Source organism: Hippoglossus stenolepis, chromosome 10, assembly GCF_022539355.2.
Source record: "Hippoglossus stenolepis isolate QCI-W04-F060 chromosome 10, HSTE1.2, whole genome shotgun sequence".
Lineage (NCBI taxonomy): Eukaryota > Metazoa > Chordata > Actinopteri > Pleuronectiformes > Pleuronectidae > Hippoglossus > Hippoglossus stenolepis.
The window spans coordinates 6,072,844-6,099,260 of record NC_061492.1 but is presented as its reverse complement, the minus strand read 5'-3'; the positions used below and the strand labels follow the sequence as shown (position 1 = coordinate 6,099,260).

Here is a 26,417-nt window from a genome sequence, read left to right as displayed (position 1 = left end):
TTTTAGACTTGGTGCTGCAGCCGCTTGCCCTTTGGGCCTAATGGACACTGATGGAAAATGACTCCAGTGTTCCAGCGATCCATCAGACGCCCTATTTCTCCTCTTTCTCTCTGTGTGTGTGTGTGTGTGTGTGTGTGTGTGTGTGAGTCTCATCCATCAGGACGCAGCTTTCAAACTGACCGTGAACTTCTTGAAACAGGAGAAATACGTCCTCTGATTGCGCATGTTCTTAATTCCTGTCGCAATAAAAGCTTGAGTCCACTTTTCTAAAAATAAGACCATGTTTAATTGAGTTGCACGGTTTCCAAGTTGTGCATCAGCAGGGCGCAGTGAGTCAGCCAACCCCGCGTCCCAGGAGTGAGCGCGTCGCGGCGCGGCGCGGCACGGCACGGCTACAGACCCCGCCCGCGCAGAAAGGAAAGAAAGAAAGAGGGAGAGATATATGGGAGAGAGAGAGACAGGAGGGGGTGGGGGCTACTTAGGCTGCACCGAATCAGGCTGCCGGAGAGCGTTTGTTGCCGCCGTCGGTGGAGGTTGCACCGGAGCACGTTGGGATTAAAGCTGTGATCGCCACCAGCGTGACGCACGGGGAGAGAAGTGCAGGCGCGTTGGATGAGAGCCGGTGGCCCCAGGTGGAGATGCTGCAGGAGCTCGCTGTGTGAGGAGGATGCTCCCGTCTCGCTTCCCGGTGGCGTGCGCGACAACTTTGGACTGAGATATATCGCAGAGGAGCGTGTCCGTGTGCGTGGGATGTATTTCCTCCAAATGCAAGAAGAAGGAGAAGAAAAGCTCCAGTGGACGTAGTTTTGTGCCGTGAAGAGATTTTTTTTTATTGCGCCGCGAGAGGAGCGAACAAACGCGTGCGTCAGGCTCAACACGAATGTGGGTAAACAAGTGTGACGGCCTGTTCGGACGTGTCTCGTTTGTGTTGATGAGTAACGACAGAATTACAAACCTCGGATGAGCTCTGGGAGGTGATTTGTTACAGTAGTCGTCGCATGGAGAGAGGGGGGATCTGACCCAGGTATAGCGCATCCATCTCCCGCGGCCGTGCGTAATGGGAGAAAAGTTTCGGAACCTTTCCGAGGAGACGCACACGCAGCTTCCCCGCGCTCGTCTGTAACATGTGAATCCAGCTCCCGTGTCTGCGCAGGACCAAGTTTGAAAGTGAATTCCAAGCGTCCAGTATGACTTGAGACGCCACAGAGGGTCCATCGGAACTCGCATCAAGCCGGAGAACGATCCATGACGCGGTTTGTCCAAAGACGCGCAGACGGACATTGATGATCTAGAGAGGATTTCTCCTCCTCCTCCTCCTCCTCCTCCTTCTTCTTCTTCTTCTGCAGCAGCAGGAGCAGCAGCAGCGGTGCATTGAAAGCCTGATCCCGGTTATAGAGAGAGGTCCCCCCCCCCCCTGGATGTCTATGATGTTGTGCCAGCTCGGGCAGAGGGGTGTGATGGAGGTGGTGGTGCTGACCGTCCTGTCCTGGGTGTCCGTGTGGGCAGAGGAGAAGATCATATTCGACAGACACGCTGTCTACTGGAACAGCTCCAACCCCAAGTGAGTTCTAGAAGCGGTGTTGTTTATTTACCTCGCTCAACCTTTTATCTCTGTTTTAATTCTTTGCCCTTTTACTTCCTGTTTGGGGTAAATATTGTGTTTGCAGGGTTACACGCACACACAAAACACACACAGATGCATACAAGTGGAAGAGTGTGTTCAAGTGTGCATATGTTCATGCACACTGGATATTTTGTTCTGTGGCACAGGGAACCTTTTGTTTAAGACAATGAGGGCATCTTGCCTCCTCTCCCCATCAACGTCTAGAGATTTACCCCCCCCCCCCTCTGTCTCTCTCTCTCTCTCTCTTTTCTCTTTCTCTCACTCTCACTCTCTCTCACACACACACAAACACACAAACAAACACACACAGAGTGTTTACCTGTCTTTCATAATTTCAGTGCCTTTATTTCCCTGTCAATTACAAGCATTTGTGCAAAAATCACATCCTTAAACACACAAGCAAGCAAACAAATAACCGCACACACACACACACAAGGTTGCACACACAATACATGCGTGTGCATCGACACACACAGGAACACACACAGGGTCGTCTGTAGCCAGGCCTCTCATTGACATGGGGCAGAGCACACTTGGTCCGTCTGTCTAATGGTTTGTGACAACCTGGTCTGCCTCCCTCTTTCTGACTCGCTCTCTCTCCCTCACTTTCTCTCTTTCGCTCTCGCTTTCTCACCCGTCCTCTTCCCCCTCTCTCTCTTTCTCTTTCTCTTTCTCTCAGTCTCTCTCTTTTCTCCTCTTGTTTTTGTCCTCCCTCTCTCGCAGGTAGATAAATAAACAGTGCTCCGTCTCCCTGGCTCACTGCTGAATTAGTCTAAACTAACGGGTCTGTCTCTCTCTCCCCCTCTCTCCATCAACCACACACACACAGACACACACACACACACACACACACACACACACACACGCAGAGATGCAAACACACACACTGAGCTAACAGGCCCGTCTCTGACTGCATCACTTTTCCACAGAAGGCTTCTCAAATATTTAACAGGCAAGGGGGAACATTTTCTCCCTTTCTCGCCGTCTCCTTCTCTCTTTTGGTCTTTTTTGTCTCTCTGTGCCTCCTCTTCCTCACCACACACACACACACACACACACACACACACACACACACACACACACCACACACACACACACACACACACACACACACATGTATGCACAAGTACCTACACATTGCAGACATCACATTGCACATTTAGGCTACTGTATGTGGCTGGTTGCTGGGGGCGCTGTTATTCCGTCAGCATCATACGGAGAGTTTTGAAGCAGAAAGAGGCCACATCAAAAATGCATTGCTACTAAAGCAATGAATCTAAGCTCTGGAGCCCTGGCGAGGTTGGTTCCCCCTGTTAGACACTGGCACCGCCATTGCTCACGCTGCGTCGTTTTTCTGCACTCGCTCACACACAACCCGGTCCCGCTGTACTTGCGAGGACCCGCCGCTGACAACAATTCATTCTCTGACTTTAATCTAAACCTAATTCTCTTTGCAAACTTTGAGGATTATGGCGAGTGGTTTGAGAGACGGGTGAAAGGAGGAGAGGAGAGGAGACGGACACCTAAATACGTCCTTGTTAAATTTGCAGGGCAATTCGTATTTTTTTTACAGTGTTGGTTTTATTTACAAATGTTTTTCGCTTAAATTGTACGACTGTTTTCACGGAGAAGTCGTCAAACAGTGTGAGAGAGAGACAAGTAGTCGCACAATCTGGTAAACAAACTCAAGGGTTATTGCTAATTTACTGGGAAGAAGAAATAATTAATTCAAAATCTTATTCAAGTAAAAGTACAGAAGTATTATCAGGAAAGTATTGTGGGTTTTCAGTGGGGAGCTTGTTTTTGTGTTTCCCAAGCTCGGGGTCAGGTCCCTTCGAAGGGTCAGAAGATGGATGGTGCAACGAAATTAATAGCAATCCACAAATGCACTCACATAATGGAAAATATTTTTAAAAAGTTGAAACGGTACTGATTTAAGCATATGAATAAAAATATCATTAATATCATTTTTAATCCTGGACGTTTGTGAGAAAGATTGTTCGCCCTTACAATTGTTGACAATAATTGACACATACAGTTTTTATACATTATATTTAATCGGCAAATTTACAAAACATTCAACCAATTTCATAATTCAAACAATCATCCAAAATATTACAAAACCCAATTTCCTCCCATATTAAAACAAACAAAAACAACATACGATAATAAATCTTGAAGCCAATGGCTCTGGGTACGTTTCCATTTTGCCACATGCAGAAAACCATCATTGCACACGATCCTAAAATGTTCCTTCTCTCCGAACGTATTTTCCCTGGAACATTTCATGTAGGTTGTTTACAACGTTAAAATAAAAAGTAAGAGGTCTCACTCGTCTTTAGAAACAGAACGATTTAGTCACGAATCACTGCAGAGAAGCTCGGAGACCAAATCCAGGAATAATGCGTCTCATCCAAGCTGAGGAAGCAAAGTGACACCAAAACCTGTGAGAGTGAACATCTGTGCGTCTTGATCGAACGCACGACACCGAGCGCACACAGCCTGTGTTGAGCCGTCAGGACGCGTTGCCCGCGTCCATCAAAACTTGTTCCCGCCAACTCGGCTCGACAAGGGCGTTCTCCCCGCAAGGTCACGAGTGCCGACTTGGAATTCGCAGAAGTGATAATCACCCGCTGCTTCTCGGCGCCGGTGGTAAACTGTGTGTGTCTCCGAAAAAAAGAGAGAATGGACGGAGGGAGGACTGCATGAAGCGATGAGTCACAACACAGTGGAGGGAACTTTTTCTGAAATGGTGCCAGGGATAATGCTGGTTATTGTTACTGCAGTCCTACTTCCATTCTGACTTTTCCTCAACACAAGCAGAGAGCGCTGCAGTGTGAGATCTGCGAGGATGATTCCTCGTATTTATCAGTTACTTGATTATTCCATCGATCCGTTTTATATAAACAAGCTTATTTCAAATGTAAACCTTATTTTTCAAAGCTGCCGTAGTCAATATCTTTTTTTATTAATGATGGATCAAATCAATATGTGTGTGTGGGAAAGTTCTTCTTTGTGAATTATGATGCAGCTCTGCAGTGTTTTGCTTTTCTCACCTGGAGCTGTGTTTTATTCTAAACGCTCTGTCAAGCATTTCTGGGCTTGCAGATTTTTTAAAAGTGTAAATTAATCTAAATTACCAAAGCGTTGCATTTTTATACTTTGCCCCAGATGTGTGTATCTCCGCCAAGCAGGTTATGTGTTTGTCTGTTAGTTTTCAGGATTACACAAAACCTACTGGTCTTTTTTACCACTAGGTGGAAGGAGGCCAATTGGGTCAATGAAGAACACATCACATTTTCGTGCGGGAATATTTTTACTACTTTCTTAAACGAGATGAGGTGGTTTTCAGCATTTTCCTTGATTTCTTAGAAAGTAATTCATGGATCTGGATGAAAAAAATCCTACACATTTCGGGGACTGTTATTTATCAGTGTGTACAAGTTTAGATACGATAAAACTTTATTGATCCCACTCAGGAGGAAATTTTCCTTTTTACAGCAGCAGACAAATCAGATCTAAATAAAAGACCTGGATCTAAATGTGGTTTCATCAGAGGACTGCTGGAGCTCTGAGCTTCTATTCTACTTTGAGGCATTTGTCTATATTTTCAAAATGAATGTGGGTTAGATTAAATCTTGTCTGTGCCGTTCGGTCGACTGAAAAACTGACATTTTAAAAAATTTAACTGCAGAGACATCGTCCCAGTTACTCCCACAAATCTCCAGACCTCTATTAGAACCACCTGCTCTCAAAGTCGTCCCAGAGTGAAACTTACATGAATTTTTCAACGTTTTCCGGCGCCACCACATCGAAATTATACCCCCCCCCCCCCCTTCTACAATGTGACAGAACAACTTTGGGAGAGGTGGAGAATTTGGGTGAACTGACCTTTCACAAATTGACATTTTTACCGAGGCTGTGGACACTGTTTCTCCATATCTCCCACTGCCGGTGATGTTTTTAAATGGTTCCAGGGGACGTCTGTCTCCGTCCTCTCTTGTCCGACACAGTCCCCCTCCTGCTCTACTTTTCTCCTGCAGGCTGTCCGGGGGGTGGGGGGGATTAATCACCCTCCACGCCGACGTGTTTTAATTGTGTTTTCTCTTTACCTGCTAATTAATGGTGCTGTCGGTGCGTCGGCCAGCTCCGCGTAGCAGCGCCTTGATCTCAATGAGACTAACCTGGATAAGTCAAGATGAATAAAACGAGTTAAACAAATGTTTCTGCTTGAGGGAGGAGGCATACTACAAATTGGCCAAACCCTTTTTTGTTATCAAGCGGCCTGGCTCCCGACAAGCCTATCTCTTTCAAGGTCTCGCAGGATAATAGAAAATGTATTAGATAATCCAATTCAAACAGCTCCGGCCGCTCCTGGTCACGGCGGGGAGCAGAATTCACACACACTCGTGAGTGTTGTCCGTCCTCCTGGTGCGATGAGATACGTGGAGCCGCACACAGTAACAAAGTACCGTAACACACATTATCACAACAATAGTGCAACACTGGAACAGGATCTGGAAATCTCCCAGGCCCCACATAAAGGGATTTCTGTCACATGCAGGCAGGAATACAGGAGAGTCGCACACACACACACACACACACACACACACACACACACACACACACACAGACACACAGACACACACACACACACACACACACACACACACACACACACACACAGACACACAGACACACACACACACACAGACACACACACACACACACCTACACACCAGTCGCAGCCAGATTTAGGTCACAAGCTCACACACACAATTGCATACAACCAGAATGGCTGTCTGCTGAATACATGGTTAGGCAGCCTGCATTTATCTATTTACTCACAGCCGTGCACACACACACACACACACACACACACACACACACACACACACACACAACACACACCACACACACACGTCAGTGGAAGCTAGATACAGGGGAGCGTACGTGCACACACTCATATGCTCGGACACCCAGACTGGCTGTCTGTTGGGTAAAAACCCTTTTTCCGCTGGCTGGCACACAAGCTGCATGGGCACACACACACACACACACACACACACACACACACACACACACACACACACACACACACACACACACACACACACACACACATTGAGGACCCCTCTGGCTCTTAAAGCTTTCAGGTGAGGGGCTTTGTTCACCCCGAGCAGCTAATGTGCTCAGAGCAATGGTTTCTCCCCCTGCACCCACACACACAACACACACTCAGACTCACATGCACGCACTCACTCACTCACACACACACACACACACATAAGCACTCACTGGTTCAATGGTCCAGAAGGAGCACCTTATCTAATCCCACGGTTTATCCTTCAAAAGACTTTCTTTTCCTTTTCTTCTTTGTTCCTCCATCGCTCCTCGCGCTTCATCTCTGTGTCTTTGAGGAACTCCGTGTCAGTGGGAAGCGCTGATGGTTGACGACACTCTCATTCTGTGGGACAGAATCTATCTCCTTGGAGACACACACACACACACACACACACACACACACACACCACACACACACACACGGAGAAGTATCTTATACACCGAGCACCCACACACACACACTGCAGACGGCAGGTTTCATATGTACACACATGTTCATGCACACGTATCAACACACACACTCGAGCACACCAGGAGTCCTTCCGTCTTTCTGTTGTGTCCCCTGTGGCGCGCAGTTATGTGTGTAGTCACTAGCACTTTCCCGGCCCAACCGCACACACACACATACGCACACACACACACACTCACACACACACACACACAGATTTGCATCCAATTTACATGTAGACGTGTAGTCCCCCTCTCTCAGTTGACAGTTTGTCAGACTCAAACCTGCCCCTGGGTTAAATCCATCTTACACTGCCACCACTACCACCACCACCCACTCCAGCTCTCCTTCCCTCCATCCCCTCCCTCTCTTTTCTTCCTCCTTATCAAGCTCTCATCTTCCACTCTGCCCTTATCTCTCTTCTCTCGTATCACGACCCCCCCCTCTCTTGGCCCGTCGGAATATGTGCTTAGCATGTTTTCTTTGTACAGGACCTCGCTCCGTCCACGCTGCCTCAGGCAAACTCCGTCTCTAAGTACACGCATAAAGCTGCAGCTACATCAGTTTACATGTTCTCGCTGTGACCTACAGCAACGGGCCGCGTGTGTGTTTGTCTTAAATATCAGCCGCGGTGAAGCTCTCGTTGGGAGACACGGGTCTCAGGAGTGATCCGTGGGATCCAGAGCTGCTCACACTGAGCTAAATATGATAGTTGGAGTAATTAAAGTCGGGGCTCCTGCCTCGCAAATTATTTCTCCGAGCTCAGCAGGAGAGAGGGTTGCATAACGAGATGGAGTGTGGCTGATCTTAGTCATCAGCGCATTCAATACGGTGATTGGCAGGAGGAGGTCATCTGAATATTCAGACGCATTAGGGTGGAACAGTTTGTCTGCTGGTATTAAATGCACTGCCAATTCCTTTGGTTCCACTGTGAAAGTCAAAAAGTGAACATTTGACGTGTGTTCTCTGTGTGAGACCACGTATGGATCATGTGAACAGAGCCAACACGTGTGTGTGTTCAGTGCAGTGGACAAACACACACAGACCGGCATGTACGACGAGGCCCGCTGACCCCTGACCTTCACATCCAGGAAGCACAGACACCATTTGGATATCGGCACGTTTTGGAAAAGTCTCGTTTGTCATGTTACAAACCAGACAAATGTTTTTTTAAATGACCTCATGAACAAATGAGACCAAAAATAAACCAAGAACACATCAGAGACAATTTCAACCACATTCAATCAGTCGGGTGCTGTTCATGTAAAAAGAGTTGATTTAATCACTGAACTTTAGATCATTTATCTAATAGAACAGCCACTAGTAAAAATATGCAGCGGCTCTGTAAAGCTGCACCTTTAGCCCCTTTTCCTGCACCTTGAATCCACTCACTAGTCCCTACTTCACTATGTAGGGACTTCTGTATAGAGGATTATATAGTGAGCTGACGTCTTTGTGGAAGGATTATGATGTACAACAGTATTTACCATGATCTTCATCTCAGTTTAACATTTGTTGATTGGCACCAAACACTGATGTATTCAGTCATAAACCAAAGCGCTGGACAAATAAGAATTTTGGCCTCATGATGGCGCTGCATCAAATTACACGAGATGACGATAGTTTGTATAAATCATCACGAAGAGATTCGATTGTTTGCTGGTCCCAGAGTCAGATGGATTCAAAGCGTGTCAACATTTCACGGCACTCCGTCAATTAACAGTTTTACATTACTGAGAATGGAAAATCTTTGTGTTTTGGCTCTGACGCCCGGGTAAACAGCACAAGCAATCGACTTTGTTTTATTTTAGAGCAGACGTATTGACTTTTCCACCACTGATTACATTAATGATGGTTGCATTGCATGCGCTGGTTCCAGAGGCAGACTCCCAGTGCATGCTGGGTCACTGGCACAGCGTCGGTGATGTGATTAATTACACTTGTGCGTGCCCTGCTATGACAAGCCAGAATGTTTGTAGTGAGAAAGAACAGTTTGAGGACAACAACGTGCGTTCATGGGTGAAATTGATGAGCCTTTTAGTGCTTTTCCTTTCATTCTACAGACCCAAAATATAATGTGCAGAATATGTTTTATTATAAGGAAAAATTGGTCGCAGTCCTAGATTTGAACCTTTAGTTGTCAACCACTCTCAAATAAACTGAACTAAAAGGTATTTTTCAAGTCGAATCCCAGTGAAAACACAGTTTCACAGATTTCTGCACTTAGTTTGGACAAATCGCAGACATGCATAGTGCACAATTTGGAAAATGACTGCGTAAAAATCAGCTTGTAAATTACTTATGTTCTGTATCTTTTATTAAGAGCACCTTTTGATCTCTCTGCTATTTCTACCATGTCACTTGATCTTTACATCTTCCTAACAAGCCGACGACGACCCGGGCTCCTGTGCTGATTCGCTCCGCCACTCATGTGTCATTTATCTGTTAGAACTGGAAAAATCGACGTCAGATCGAAAAGAATCCCTCCAGCCCCTTGATTTTTATTCCTCTGCGGCGGTGACATCTGTGATATTCTCACCTCATTTTTAAGATGAAAGGTTTTGTTCTTTCTGTTGTTAACGGTAGTGGCTTGGAATCATAATCCTGGTCGTAGGTTCCCCCTAAAGAACATCTCGCCCCTGAGGCAATGAAACCAGACCTCTCCAATGCATTTTTCACAGGAAGGTGCCCCCTTTTCCCATCCTGCCCTGGAGTGTCTGTGCACGCTGCACAACATCATCATCATCTGATCTGCCCATAGGAGGGTAATGATCTGTTTAGTATGTCAGCAGCATGGCCATGAATCTGTAATGTGATACGAAATGTTTACTCAACTTTGGGTTGTTCACGCAGAGGAGCAGGTTGAAAGACTTGAGTAAAGATCCGACGCTGCTTCTGTTGCTATCCCCTTCCACTAATGAGGTTTGTTGATGTTAATGACTGTGGCAGCGATGGCGGCGGTGATGCAAGCGCTCGGAAACAACCTGGGGAGCTCCCAGGAGTTGTTGTTTTAATGGAGAGAGAAAGAGAAAAAGGTTCGCGCCAGGAGATAAAGTCAGTCAGAGAGTGAGCCGGGGGTGTTAAGAAGAGACGGAGAGGCCAGCAGACGGGATGAAGGAATGAAAGCATGAATAAGAACGGACAAAATAGCGAGATACCAGCCCGGAATATGAAAGATGCCAGGCTGCACTCAATACACAGCGAACAATGGGCATTGTCATTCCTGCTCCATCCTTGTTTCTGCTCCCCTCTAATACTTTTCCTCAGGTCGCTGCTGGTTGTGCTGATTGTGTTGGCCGAGCAAAAGAATAGGACTCGTCTTCAGTTCAGTCTGGGACTCTGATGGGACCCCGGCCGCTCAGTCCTCCCATATAGACCAGCTGCAGGCGGATAATAACACATAACACTATTGTCTGGCCGAGGCCTCGCTTTGGCCCCAAGACACCGCAAAAAAAAGACGAAAAAAATGTGAAGGGGAAATAGAGAGATCTGCTTGAGGGATTAATATGAAGAAGGACAAAAAGTTGAATGTACAACAAAGACCAGGCCATTTCTTTATTTCTTTAAAAAAAAAAAAACAAGACAAGGGTTTGTGGCAGCTTCAAAGCGAAGGAAGGGAGACGCCGAGGAAAGAGAAATTAGGTGGAAAAAAGAGAGTGAAAGTGGTGGGAATCAGCGGCGTTGAGAGGAAAGGAGGCAAAGGCACATTACTTCTGCAAGTATGAGTCAGGCGAACGTGCAGCGGTGTAGCTGGAGAGAAAGCAGCTATAAGCGCATGGTTGGATGGTCCCAGCAGGTGGGTGTCGAGGGGCTGGTATTACAGGGGAAACATTGGCCTTTAGCATGGAGCCTCGCCCAACGTTTAAGATGCCCTCTGGCGCTCACAGCTTTTTACAATGAGAAAGCTGGCATTTAAAAAAAGAAATGATGCACTGCAGAGATGGAAAGATGCCGCCCCTCCGTGTTTATTTCCCACAAGCCGTCAATTCAATTAACAGCTGACCCTGGTAACTTTCATGCCGATAATCTCTAGTTCTTTATTTATTTACTCTTTTATCAAAGGATTTTGGCAACTACGTTCATCCTGATAATTGTTGGACCCGTGTTTTATGACAACAAGTTATTTTTCTCCTTGTCATCCTGCACACGAGCATTATGAGACTCACACATATCACGTGCATGTGTTGGAGGAACCACGAAAATCTGCTTTTCATCTTTGTCCAAAAAAAAATAAAAATCCCCAGTAGATTTTCAAACAGCAGGAGTGAGTCAAACAAAAGAAGGATGGAGTGAGTCATTTGCATTGTAATCCATCAGACAAGGCAGAGGGAAATGGAGTAATTCCCAGCCAGCTACCTTGATTTCATCCAGAACGGGGGGGCGCCGCAAACAAACCCCTCATTTTACGCCACGCTAATGGGACATAATAAGGCAGAAACAACAGATGTTCCAGCACTGCCATGATTTTGTCGCTGCTTCATGCCGCTCGGTGCCGAGGCTGCTGACTAACTTGGCCCCGCTGATTCCTGCACGCCGCCTTCTGCTTCAGCGTGTGTGTAAATTTATCTGAGCTGCAATTTTCCTTATTACCTGCAGAATAATCCTCACCTCAGGTCTAATCCTGGGCTAAGCCTGACTCTGAGGGCTTTATATTAGAAAACTGGCCACTAATCTGATGTGCCTCCAGATAGGGAGCACGAGAGCAGGCGATGATGACGGCGGTGATGATATTGATCCCTCTGAGACGAGAATGGCACTCAGCAGAGTGCAGATACCTCCGCCAGGGCCAAACGATCCTGCACATGATCGTCTAGCTCTCATAGGAATATAAAAGAGGAAAGGGAAGTGGACTGATAATGTGATTTTATTTGCCGTAAAGTATTGTTGAAGCAACACCGAATAAATGAAAGTTCCCTCATTATCTACCCACCACTGTGCCGATGGAGGTGGTGGGTGAAGTGATTGAGTTCACAAAACACTTTTGGAGTTTCAGGGGTAAACAGCGTTGCAGCCAAATCCAATACAATTGAAGTAAATAGTGAACAATTCTTCAAACGAAAAAAAAAATCCCACAAAAATCATCAAATGCCTCCTTGCTGCTCCTGTGGTGTCGTCCAAGTGTCCGTAAGCCCCGACATTCAAATTCAACTCGAAATGGTGTCATTCACACCGTGTTTTTAACCTTAATGTCCACAGTTCATCCAGAGGAGGATATCAGAGGACGTTTAGGCTATGAACATGGTGTAAATGATCTGGGTTTTGAGTCGAATTTGAATGTTTTTCATTGTTTTGAATGAACTATCCCTTTAATCCACATCCTCACCAAAAATCGAATGGGATCCACGCAAAATGTAATGTGTTCATTCTTGACCCAGGTCACATCCCTTCGAAAACACGACCCCTTCAGGCGAGGTCATGACGAAGGTGATTCCAAACGGAAGAGTGAGAATGAAACGTATGTCTGAAGATGTGAGATTTGTTATTGAGGCTAGAGAATCATTATAATTGCCGAATCCAGGCTAGAAAAACTTGTCTTCGGACGGAGTAAACATAAATTAGAAACTCTGCACCTAATACATCACAGCTCCAGGACAGGTGCAGATCCATTCAGTACACCGAAGTTGCAATAGTTCATCTGGAGTTGCGGAGGACGCTGACAGCCTCCGGGACAAAAGACCTTTTACAGGTGGTTCTCGGCCATCTGCATTTTAAAGCACCGGGCCGAGGGGGACGGGGACCTCAGACTCATGCAGGAGCAGCCTCTCCTGCAGCAGACTGATGAATATCTCCCCAACACGTCGAGTGGCTCGAAAAAACCTCGAAGTCCTTAATGTTATTTACACAAACAAAATCATGACGATGATGCTGATAATGTTTCCGAAGACGACGGTGATGAAAACAGCGGGGGGGTGTAACGACGGTGATTAGAATTCTGATGAGGGTGATGACAGCGATGATGAAGATGGGGACGATGATTGTTTAATGGTTTCATGTGATGCTGATTATATTAATGGTAATGATGATGATGTAATGATGATGCTCAGACATCGCACATCATCAACAATTCAGAAATATGTGTCCAAAAAAACTGATGTGACATTTGGAATCATCATCATTACCATTTTTAATCACTGATGATTAACAGTGACGGGTCCATGTTGTGTGACAGTGACAATGCAGTGATGCTGCTTGAGAGGATAATAGGGATTTCACTGGTGGGATGATGAAGAGGAGGTAATAGTGAACATAATAAATATGATCATATGATGATGAAGATGAGGATAGAAGTGGAAATGATGAACATAATGAATGTGATCATATGATGATGAAGATGAGGATAGAAGTGGAAATGATGAACATAATGAATGTGATCATATGATGATGAAGATGAGGACAGTGGTGGTTATGTGGCTGATGCTGAAAGACATGATGATGAGGAGGAGGAGGAGGAAGAGGATAAAGGTGTAAATTATAAACATAATGTGATCGTATGATGATGATGATGATGATGATGTCAAAGATATTATGATTATCAAAGAGTTTGGAGAAAACTCACAATGATTATGGAGGATCCATAAGGATCATTATTAGTTTCCACCTCTGTGCTCTCCTCCCTCCTCACCCAACTCCCCCATAACTCTCCCACCTTTCTCTCCCTGGAGTTTTTGCGAGAGGAGAACACTCCATTAAGATTCTTCTTCGCCGTCTCTATAGAAAATGACGAAGGAGAGATGAGATGTAGGAACATTATTAGTTTTCTCTTGGAATGGAAATGGGAAATGAGGAGATGGCTTCATTCTTTGAGGCGTCACCTCGAACTTCCTCACGCAGACGCAGACGGGTGTTATGTTACAAATGAGCGGGAGATTGTACATTTCTTCCATTGTGTCCACACCTCATTGTGTTTTGTGTGTGTGTGTGTGTGTGTGTCTTCGTAGTTCTGTGCCTGTTACATGTGGCTCAGGAGTGTGTGTTGGGGGGGGAAAAGATCCTTACACCAGTTTGAAGAGCCTAATCAAAGGCTGGCAAATTGTCCTCACCTCATGTGTAGTTCTGAGGCTCCTCTTCTTTCGGCTTCCTCCTTTTTTTTTTCTCCTTTCGCTCGGTCCTCTCATCCCTGATTACTAGAGGAGGCTGCAGGAGGGCTCTGTTCTTCGCCGAGCTTTGTGTTGACATCCTTCATAGCTGCTGCACTATAGAGGAGTGAGCTCCCTTAGAGGAGGATTCAGCCGCTGAACAAACACAGCTCCTGCAGAAAACTGCGACTGTCTGCACTTTTTTCTTTCTTTTTTCTTTCACACTGTGGGATGTGCATGGACACAAGTGGCTGACGTGTGGCACCAATCATCCAAGAGCCTCAGGTGAAGCCACAGACGGGAGGGAAGGAAGGAAGGAATGGGAAAGATTTATTTATAGTTGGTGCACAATGGTGAATTATATTTGCCGAATGTGAAATATGGCTTTCGGGTGTTTCTGTACATTTTTTTTTTAGATGAGGAGGTGTTATGAAACAAGAGGAGATAATGGTGTGAATGACAGTCTCTTGAAATAATTTGCCAACCATGTAAATGAATGATATGTGTGTCTGAAGTAAGCAACGATGAGAGAGGGAGAGGGAGAGAGAGAGAGAGAGAGAGAGAGAGAGAGAGAGGGAGAGAGAGGGAGGGGGACGGGATGGACACGGAATCCCAGGAAGAGGTGAGCCGGTGGAAAAAGTGCAGCTGAGGATGAAAAAGAAGAGCGTGAGAGACGAGGGGGGAAAGAGAGAAAATTGACAGGAGGCGTGTATCGCTGTCTCTGGGTGCAGTGAGGAGTATGGGCTGTGGCATCCGCTAGTGGTGCTGCATACTCTCTGTTTGATCAGACCCACTTCAAACACCCTCGCTGACTTCCTCTCGCCGAGAGTTGGGAGACGGGCGGGTTTTTAACACTCTCACCGTGTGTGTGTGTGTGTTGTGTGTGTGTGTGTGTGTGTGTGTGTGTGTGTGTGTGTGTGTGTGTGTGCTGAGGAAAGCGGTATTGATGTTTTGTTTATCTAAAATGGGTCAACCCGACACAAAACAAGCACAACAAGCGTCTTCAGCGGCTGCCGTGTTGGCTGCTGTAAACTGGAGCTTCCTCGCCCGCTCCCTGAATAGACGAATAGCGTTGATGAATGACCCCGTGAGTGCATTTGTACAGTTGAGTGTGTCTGTGTGCGGTTGGTCCTGCGTCAGCCTGTGTGCATGTTCGCTACTTTTCTGCTATTATCCCTCCCCTGCCACTCGTTTCACCTCTGTTAAGTTGTTCGCCATTAATCACCCTCCACATCTTCTTCATTTCATATCTTCCTTCTCCCAGTTTGCCCCCAGTGTGGATCTCCTCTTGCATCTCAGCGTCTCCACTCCAGAAAGCTCATTAGAGCCATTAGCAGAGAGGGGGTCAGGGAAAAGCTCGGCCCTCTCTCCTCTCCCAGGTGTCTGCTCTCATATCGCTAACTGCTCCCCTGCAGAACCACCGGACCCGTCCACATCCCTCCGCTCGCTCCTCGCCTCCTGTAGGTGGCCTCCTCCTCATGTTGCATTACGTGCACACTGCGGGCTCGCCACGTCTTCTTTAATTTCTCGCAATTAAAAATCACTCCGGCGCAGTCATCCCGTCGCATGAAAGTTTGATTAGGAACATTATTGAAGACCGGATCGATGAATTATTGATCGGAGAGGTGGGAAATCTTTGGGGAGCAGATTAGACACAGGCCACAAACTGTGTGTTTGTGTGCGGGTGATACTGTAACATGTGCGGGCCTTTGTACAGCAGGCACGTGTTCACTTTGAGCGATGTGCGAATGTGTGTAATTGACTATGCATGCTCGTGACTGATCAAGCATCTGTGAGTGTGTGTGTGTGTGTGTGTGTGTGTGTGTGTGTGTGTGTGTGTGTGTGTGTGTGTGTGTGTGTGTGTGTGTGTGTGAGCCTGATCCTTGAGCCTGGAGCTGATAGTAACTCAAAATGCTCTTTGATGTTACACTACAGACACTTAAACCTACACGAACACGTCAACCGCTCTGTGCAGGCAAAATAAAAACTGATGACCCCTTTTAATTTTCACCCTCAACTAAACAATCCTGTGTGTGTTCGTGCACAGAGTTTGTGCGTTCAAATCCTCGACAAGCTCCGGTCGGCCTCGATGAAAACAAAGTCGCACAACACCCTGACTGCAGTTGTGTAACGGTTGGTCAGTCTAGTCAGCTGTGGGTGGAGGTGAGAACGATTCTGTGCTGGATAGGTGTTAGATGATTTTAAAAATAAAATCCTGTACAGGGGAATAAAATAAACCAGACTGTGAGTGAGTCTGTGCGTCTGTGATGTTGGTTTGGTAACTCACACTCTGCCTTATAAGACACATACTGAGGGAAAACACCTGTCGTAGCAGAGCCAGAGGAACATCAAGTCTGCAGGAAGATACTGGGATGTAGAGCATGTGAAGTCTGTAATGGGAACGTTGGGGTGTTTAGTGGTGCCACAGTATCAAGGTCCTGTTGATGCACGTGCTCGACCAATCATGAGGTTTCACCTCGTTTTTATAGCATCAAATAACGAATTAAAACCAAACTTACTGGAAACATGAACATCAGTGAGATAAGAGCTACTGTCTACTAACATGGAGTAGGTTGGGTTTATTACCTATACTGCAACCAGCCACCAGGGGGCGATCAAACGGATTTGGCTTCACTTTATACACAGTCTCTGCTTTTCCTAGTAGCTAATGGTCAGTATCCGTGATGGCATGTCCGAACTCCTCATTCTGATGTGACTGCAAAGAGTTCAAACTTAACCATGTTTAAAAAGTGAACTCATCCAGATCTGATCGAGTTGAATAATTATAAACAGACACAGATTCTTCACATGAAAGTTGCATTTTCCTGCACGAGTAGCTTAGCTCCCTGTTAGTGTACAGCCCTTTCCTTCGGTCCTCTTCTTATAAAGTATATTTTTTGTTTTATTATAGATATCGTAGTTATTTCGTAAAGATAATCATTAATGGCCTAAGCTTTGGTTTTGATAATGTTTTACTCTGCCAGTTTAGTATGTAAAACTTTCAAACTATGCAATTTCCGTTAGCTGTGGGCGGCGTGATCACATGCGTTACTCATCTTTCACCTGGTAATGGAGATGTTCGTTGAGAGATCAGGTGGAAATCAAAATTAAAAAAAATCCGTAACAAATCATCCAGAATTCTGCATTATTTAAAATTCTAAATGTCCATAAATAGGAACAGAGGAGACTAAATGTCCCTCATTATATTTGGAGGTTGGACTTTTTTAGGACAGTTTGTTGCAGAATCTAAAGATGGAAAATGTTTATACTGGCCACAAAAAAAACACACATTTCCCCTCCACAAGAAAAAGGTTGGTGGAGCTCCTGTTAGTGTGAGTGGGTTTTTTGTGGTGACAGGATAATAAATCCAGTGTTCACCTCCATCCCTGTAAAGTGGGAACAAATAGGCCATGTGTGTCAGTGACTGGTCTTTTATTTAGAGGGCCTCTTTGTCGCCTGGCCCTAAACACACTCTCACCAAAGCATCTGGGGAGCTACTTAGCAAACAACTCGGAGCCAGTAATGAGGAAGTCGCTCCGGCTCTCGGCGGCGCGTCCTCTCCTTTCTCTCAAACCCAGCCTCTCATTTGTTGATGACTCTGTCGTGCGGTGTCTCTCGGCGGTGATACCGACCAACTGCTGCCGTCTGCATTCCAAATGATTTCGCCCCTGGGACTCTCACATTATGAGCAGAATATATACTCGCGAAAGGCAACGCCGGAAAGTTCTGGGATAATCCAGTCCCGATAGCTCCGGGGCAGCCACCGCAGATCAAATGCTTCCTGGGTGGAGGTGTTTCATGCCAGGCGCGCACCCCGAAGCCGCACTGCTGGGCGAGTTTGAATCTGCCTTCAGAAGTTACTGTCTCTTTCTGTTACTGACGGGTCAGATGTGAAGGGGGCAATGTTTGTGTAACCTTGTTTAAGTGCAGAGTTACGCTGGTCGATACGTCTCACGAGTACAAGCACAGGAGCTGAAACACTGATGCAAAAGTGACAACACGAATGCAAACGTAACAACACAACTACAGAGGCCATAACACAACTAGAGACTCCACAACACAACCGCAAAAACCACAACACAAATGCAAACTTGACAAATAACACAACCACAAAAGCCACAACATGAAAAGACAACATTTAATTTAAATGTTTCTCACATTCATTTTTGTTGTGTTTCCTTTTTGTGCGGTTGTGTTGTGGTTTTTGCGGTTGCGTTTTCCATTGATGCACTTGTGTGTCACGCCTCAGCCGTCGTACTGTCTCCGAGTCACTGGGAGTTTTTTGTTCCCTTTTTTTTTTTTAACTAAACACCATTTTTCTCTCATGATATCTACTTTTCCTCTTTTGTGATTCACTCTTTACTTCTATCGTGTGAGTTGTGATATAAAACACACGCAGCCACTTCCACCCTCGATGATATCACGTCTCTGTGAAAATGTGGAAGTGAAGAAATTATTCAAATGTGAGTGTGTGTGTGTTTGCATGGATGTGCACACACTTGCTGTAGTTGTGTATTTGCCTGTGCACATGGTGAGGGAGTGTGTGCAGAGCATGCATGATAACTGCAGGGAGCTCACAATAAACCCATGACGATTCTTATACAGTATATATATGTATAGATGCTAATTTATGAATGGATCTAAATTCACTGCAGAATTGAAAACCAGCCTCTCGTTACCGTGCAGAGACACGACTGCAGAAACATGATCAACAAACCGTCTTCTGCTCTGTTTCATAGCAGCAGGTTTGTGTGTCCTGCAAAATCCAAGCAAGAAGCAGGAGTGTGAAGTCCTTCAGAATAAAACACGAGCATCAAAGCCGAACTTCATCGCGAGAGTCTCTCAACTTTTGCTTTGTCCGTCCTCCCTGCTGGTTTTCACTGGTTTATTCATCTGTCTTTTCTCTTCTTTTTTGTTTTTGCTCAATTCCCCTGAAACCTGTTCAAGTTTAGTCTGGTCTCTTGTCATGGCAGCGAAAACAGCGTTGACAGACAGACGAGAGATTCATGATTGAAGATTAACTTTGTGAAGATTGTTGAACACACTTCACCTCAAATCAGAAAACAAAACCAAAAACAAAACGCGAGTGAAGTGGATGAAACTAAACTAAACATCACGAGACGGAAAATGTAAGATGAAGTTTAACGAAACATATTCTTATTCTTATTAAATTAAACAATCCATGAAGACAGTGGAGGTTGAATGACCTACATCTGGTATTTACAGTCAAATTTACTCTAAAGTGCATTTGTGGATCTAAACTAGTCTGTCATACATAAAATATTTCATGTAGTGGATAGAAAAAGGGATAAAAGCTCCTCTCATCTCTCAAAACAAACTAATGAAGCAAACATGAAGTGAACAAAAAAGAAAATAAGATCAAAAGATAAACTGAATTAGAAAAACAAGGATCTAAAGCATCAGAAAAAAAAAGAAAGAAACCAGCCCGTATCACAGTAACTGCCAGAGAATCCTGGACAACTCTCAATCTGAAAAATATGTTGTTTATTCTCAAGAAGCCGGCTCTTCAGAGACGTGAGGAATTTCCTCCTGACAGCGGTGACAGGCAGCAGGTCCTCGCCGCGCTCCCACCGCAGTTGATTTGGCGTCTCCGACGAGACGCAGGTTTCTCGCTCACGTCTCCGAAAGCACTTTAGCTTCGCTCCCTTCCACCAAACGGACAAATCTGAAACGAGGTTGACGCTTTTGGGAGGTAAAGCAAAAAAACAGATGAAAATTCGTCCCAAGACAGTTTGTGTGTGTGTGTGTGTGTGTGTGTGTGTGTGTGTGTGTGTGTTTGTGTTTGTGTTTGTGTTTTGTGTGTGTGTGTGTGTGTGTGTGTGTGTGTGTGTGTGTGTGTGTGTGTGTGTGTGTGTGTGCGTGCGTGCGTGCATCTCCCTCTCCTGAGCCGTCCTCCATCTGCAGAGGAGAGAACTCTTTGAACTGTGAACCACTGAGCATCGCAACAGCAGAAAATGTTGCTAGGAGCGATTCCTCCGTCCAGCTGTGGACCTGCGCTCAACACACACACACACACACACACACACACACACACAAAACACACGTAACACACGTGCACACCCAAAACAAGCTGGAGTGTGTGTTAAGGCCGCACTTGTCAAGGTGATAGACACTTAACGGATGTAACCTCCGCCTCCTCCTCCTCTTTCCATCACAAGGTACCATGTTACGTATCAGGGCCGCGTCATCTCCTTCTTGCTTTGCTGCCATTTCTCTCCTCCTCTCCCTCCATCTCTTCTCTCCCCCCATCTCTTCTTTTTTCTATCTAATGCATAAAGACAGGGTGGATGTATAATTCATACCCTCTCTGCCAGCCCTGCTCCTTTTGCTGTGTGTGTGTGTGCATGCGCGCGTGTCGCCGCCATTACCCGTCAGGCCCAAAAACACAGACTCACAGACCCAAAGCAGCAACGCGGAAAGAACGGGTCATCTGAGTGTGTGTGCACGCGCGCGTGTGTGTGTGTGTTCATGTGCGCACGTGTGTTTACATTGATATGAATCATGTATAGGCGTGGGAACGCTCGCTTGCTGACTTTTCTATATGTTTCATTACGGGACGCAAGGGTGAAAGGAAGCGTGGGCAAAAAATGGTTGACGTGTGTTTTCCTTCGGCGTGTTTATTGGCTCTGGGATTCGTGTTTATCTTCGTGTGGCGTGCGCTCCCGTGCCGCTTACGAAACTGTAAAAGCAGGCCAGCGTTTGCTCTCTGAAGACAGACATGCTTCTCTGAGCTCGAGTTTCTCTGAAATAGAATTTGGGAGGGCAAGACCCACCTCTCTTCTCCACTCAACCATACACTTACTCATTCCCTCTGGGGAGGAAAGAAGGAGAGAGAGGTACGGGAGTGGGAGGAAGGAGAGAGAGAGAGGGAGAGGGAGAGGATGAAAGAGGGAAGAAGGGCGTAAAGTGCAAAGGAGGGGAGAGGATGGATGGAGGGAGAAAGAGGGGAAGTGAAGAAGAGCAGGGCGAGAGAGGAAAAAGAGTGGATGGATGGGTATGGGTGACTGCTGCACGGTGGGGGAAAGTACAGTCATGTACTGCATTTAGATACAGACGTAGTTGTACTGGGAGTATTTCAACTAAATGTACATCAACTGCTACAATAATTAGATACTTTTCAGATTAAAGGATAAATCTGTCAATATTAATGTAGAAAGAAAATCTTTGTACTGAGGCTTGAGTCGTTTGCCGTGTGACCCGGTTTTAGACACTTTCTGTCCTATCAGTAAAAACCACTGTGCCACAAATACAATACAACACAAAATTACACAATTAACACAAGTAACAAGCAAACTCAAACTATTAAAAACAAAGAAACGAGCCACACGGTTGGACTGGATGCGATGATCCTTCATTACAAAGAATGTGGGTCCTGACATTCAGTTTCAATACCAGACGTTTATTAATATGCAGGAGAAAATAGTCCCCAACAAATACACAATTTAATACTAGAAATGGAACTGAGGTTTGTATTAGTGACCTATTTATGAAAATGTACTTATCCTATGATAAATGTGCTGCTTTCCTAATCTTAAAGCCTTTAAGCCTTAAAACCTTAAATCTTGAAATAGCTTTGTTGGCACAGGGGCAATTTGGGGGTTCAGCATTTTGCCCAAGGACACCTCGGAATGCACAGGAAAAAAAAAGCTGGGAATTGAACCATCGACTTTTTGGGGTTAGCGCACGACCCACTCTATCTCCTGAGCCACAGCTGGCCCTAAGATAAGATAAGATAAACCTTAATTAGTCCCACAATGGGGAAATTAGCATTGTGCTACAGCAGCAAATTAAGGGGATTGTAGACGTGAAAAGCCTCAGTTAAAAAAAAGTAATAACAAACATGACAGGATCCTTCATCACAAACCAAATGTTTATTTAATACGCAGCAGAAAATAGTCCCCAACCAATGCACATTTAAAAAGATAAAATTTAAGATTGCAATCGTGACCTGTTCATAGAAATTAAGATAAGATGATCCAAGATAAGATAAGATAAGATAGGATGAGATGAGATTTGAAATTTGCAGCATGATACAGCAGCAAAGTGTAAAAAAATAAAACGCATTAAAAAAACTAATAAATAAGTAAACATGCAATATAAACAGGGAAATATACAAATTGGAAACTTTAGATTTATGAAAATAGCAAAAGTATTTAAAATATAAACACCTTCATGAGGAACTAATGGATTTGGGGCGTTGGGGAAAGATATGGTTTCTAATACATTGTTGGTTTATATCTTTTCATGTGGTGAGTGGATAATAAGAAGAACAGTTTTCTCCAGTAGATACACTGAGCCTGTTATATATGAAACTTAACCACCGCACATTTAACTGGGTCAGTTGTGAATTTTCTCCAGTTTGACCTGCATCAGTATTAAAATGCTAATGTGGATGTATAAGTAAAGACAGATACTGTATAAAACTCCAGTCTGAAAGTGCCTCGAGTACATTTCCTTGTTCGTCCTTTTGTGCTTCTTCCGTCAAAGTGAAATTTCTAATACACGACTTTTCCAGGCGATCCCAGTTTTTTTTTAAATCCGAGCACTTCTGCCGGTGCACATACAAAATGATAGGAAAGAGATGTCGGGTGAGAAGAGAGACACGCTGGAGCTATAGGTGCGGAGAGCAGGGTAATGGAGAGGACATGTACAGCAACACGGGGAGAAAGCGCTGGAGACGGAGGAGAGGGGAGGTGTCCGCCACCAGAACACGTAGAGGGAACAAGATAAGAGCAGCAGAGAAGGAGGAGGAAAGTGCCAGAATACATGTACTGGTGAGGGCAGGGAGGGAAGAGGAGAACATGCAGAGACAAAAAGAGGGAGAGGGAGAGGGAGAATCAACTCTTTTCCCCTCTAATGGGTGAGTGAGCATCGGGAACAGTCAGCTGAGTCCGTGTCAGGAGGAAAAGAAGCTAAACGAGAGCAGAGCTTTACATGCACAGTTTAGCTGCCCGCAGACAGCCTGCACACTAATGGACAACAAGCAGAGTGGAGGGGGGGAAGGAGGTGGAAGAGAGACTTGGGGAGATGTTTCAATTGAGAAGGAGGAAAAAGGAGAAAAAGGCACCTTCATGCTCTCTACTGTACGATTTAGTGAGGATTCAGGGATGGAGTCGGCCGCAGCTCACTGGCTGATAAACTGCCCACAGAGCAGGAAGGAGAAATACACAAGGGAGAGGATTTGATTAAAAAAAAGTCTCCAAACTCATTTAGGCTAACTCACTGCTGCCGCTGTAGTTCCGCTTAAAACGAGAGGAGAGGAGGGAGAGGAGAGGAGGAGGGGAAAGGAAACGAGAGGAGAGGATGAGGAGAGAAAAAGAAAGGATGAGAGAAGGAGAGGAAAGGAAAGGAGAGGAGAATGAGGGTGAGGATGAGGAGAGGAGGATAGACGAGAGGAGACATGATAATGAGGAGGGGACAGGAGGAAAGGAAAGGATGAGGAGAGGATGAGGAGAGAAAAGGAAAGGAAACAAGAGGGTGAGGATGAGGAGAGGAAGAGAGGAAGAGGTGAATGGAAACGAGAGGAGAGGATGAGGGTGAGGATGAGGAGAGGAGACATGATGATGAGGAGGGGACAGGAGGAAAGGAGAGGAAGAAAGGAAGAGATGAATGGAAACGAGAGGAGAGGATGAATATGAGGAGAGGAGGAAATCAAAGGAAAGGAGGCAAGAGGAGAGGAGAAAGTTTGACATATGAGAAGAAGGACTAAAGGTGGACACAAGGAGAGAGGGAGAGAACGAAGAGAAAATGCAAGGAGACGGGAAAGGCGAGAGAAAGAAGTAGAATAAGGAGAGGGAGAAGGAGAGGAGAGGATGAAAGGAAACGAGAGGAGACGAGGGGGAGAGGAGAGGAGAGGAGCAAATGTAGGGAGACGGGTTAAAGACGAGAGAAAAGGGTAGAATAAATATAAGAGGAGAGGATGAGGAAAGGAGAGGAGGCAAAGTTACATCAAAGTGCTGTTGGCGGTAGAAACGCATTAGATGTAAGCGTTGGCCTGATGTTTGGAATTTCAAAGCTTCCACATTTCTCGCTTCCTATCCTGGGATCTAAGTGTTTTTATTACTTTGAGGGTGATCCCCCCGCTAACGGGAGCAGATGACCGTGGCTGATGTTATTCAATAAAGCAAATGACAGGAGCTGCACGAGCGCCGGCTTTTCTCTGTTTAACGGCAGAGCGAGGAGAGAGAGAAGTGAGGGGGGCAGCGTCTCCAAGCTTATTTAGTATTTTCACCGACTTCCAGTTACTTCAGTGGACGGAGCGGTGAATCAATTTTTCAAAAACTAATACCGACACCAACATATTACAGAGGGAATTAAAAGCAGGACCAGGTCAGAACAAGGTGAAATCATTTCCGAGCCTCGTGGAGTTATTCGGACTATTTTCTTGTCTGAAATGTTATTATCTTTACTCTGGTGCAACAATATGTCTTGTTAAAAATAATACATATCTTGTGTTATTGGAAAATTCCTGAAGAAAGTGGAAAATTTGGGCTGGAGCGATATTTCTCCTTATTTTAATAAAAACGAAATCAAATTTGGAGTACGAGGAGAAAATATAATGCAAGTACATATTAGAATTCGAGTCCACGTTCATTTACCAAATAGTGATGGATGTCTCTGTGGGTGGTTTGAAGGTTCTCGTGCAGATGTATGCAGCTAATGGAAAGAGCCGGTATTCACACTCATATTGTCACTTATGGGTTTTGTTCGTGCACAGACTCCTCCTGCGTTCGTGTTATTCTCCTAACAAGACACCAAAAATGTCCCTTTTGAGCCGGTGCCACATTCCCACTCTTTTGGCAGCGTGCATGAGGCAGGACTCTCTGCTGGGTCTCATTATCCTCCATTCTAACCCCCTCGCTGTATCCTGTGCATCCTTCTGAGTACTACCTGGCCCAAGGTTATCCATGTGCTAAGTTTTTATTAAATAAGGATGATAATAACTTGGTTTTATATAATAATAATGATCTGTCCAAGGCCACGTTTGGTGAAGGATATTAATTTAGGAGGTTCAGGGAGGTCGTTCTCATCTCATACTGGACTCTGCCATCTCTTCTCATGAATGGAAGGTCAGTGGTTTCACACGAGAGGGACTCACATCGTGCACTAACATGCACGTGTGGCCGGAGCGCTGACCAAACCAAAGAAGAGAGAAGCTGAGCTGCCGTCACTTTGAAGTAGATAATAGTTGCGGTGCCCAATGGCTCGTCTGGTTGAGCGGACGCCCCACGTACGGAGGCCTGAGTCCCTCAGAGGCCCTTTGCTGCTTGTCTTCCCCACTGTCTCCCCCCCCATCATGATTAACTGTGTCAATAGTATTTCAAATATCATAAATATATAATTTAAATCATGATAAAGTCTGGATTCTAAGACGAAGCCAGTAAGTTACCTTACAGGGTAAAGGTGACACTGTAGCCTCCCAGACTTGAAACTAGAAAAACATCAAACTTTTCCCAAACAATTAATCGTTCGCTGCTTTCAGACTGAACTCCGGACTTTCTCCTGAAACTTTTTCCAGAGGGTCTGTTTATGAGAACACAAATCTCCAATTCCTGAACTCCCAGACATCCTCTTGAGTTTTTCCTGCCCCTCCTGGTACAATGTCCGGGAAATGTCAGAGTAAGTCCACGTCAGACAACAGCAGGAAAATGACAGCGCATGAGTGGGCATGTTGACGACGTTTCTAAAGTGTGACGGACACAAAACAAGAAAGAACACAAAGACAAACACCTGCAGGAGGAGAAAGAGGAGTCACACATATGAGACACTGATGAAGACTTGGAAAGACAATGAGAGTCTTGGTGATAAGAAGTTGGACAATAGTGAGTTCTTCTTATGAGAAAGGCAAAGTCCAGAGAACGTCCGGAGTTGTTGTCTGAAAACAAAGAAAACACAACTCAGCCAAAAGCCGACTGTCGTGAACAACAAGCCTGTGTACACTTCATCTTCGAGTGCACGGGGGCAGGATGCGAAGGGGAGAAACGAAATCTCCGCAGAGAGATGCTTCAAAGAGAGGAGAGAGGCGTCCCCCCCCCACCCCCATCGGACAGTTTAGAGTTTCCTTGTCAGTGTAACTGAATCGCGATCTATTTAATGGACAGCAAACAGAAGGGAGAGGGAAGAT

At 45.4% G+C, this 26,417-nt stretch overlaps 1 protein-coding gene across 2 annotated transcripts in view; it reads left to right on the top strand.

Moving 5' to 3' along the window:
• Positions 1–336: 336 nt before the first annotated feature.
• efna2a (ephrin-A2a) overlaps positions 337–26,417 on the top strand; it is a 76,791-nt gene continuing 50,710 nt past the window's right edge. The window contains exon 1 of one of the 2 annotated variants that reach the window (XM_035167793.2): positions 337–1,561. In XM_035167793.2, the coding sequence (XP_035023684.1) occupies positions 1,419–1,561 (143 nt within the window). In that variant the 5' untranslated portion in view covers positions 337–1,418. The remainder of the gene's footprint in view (positions 1,562–26,417) is intronic. The other variant, XM_035167794.2, reaches the window with a different exon arrangement.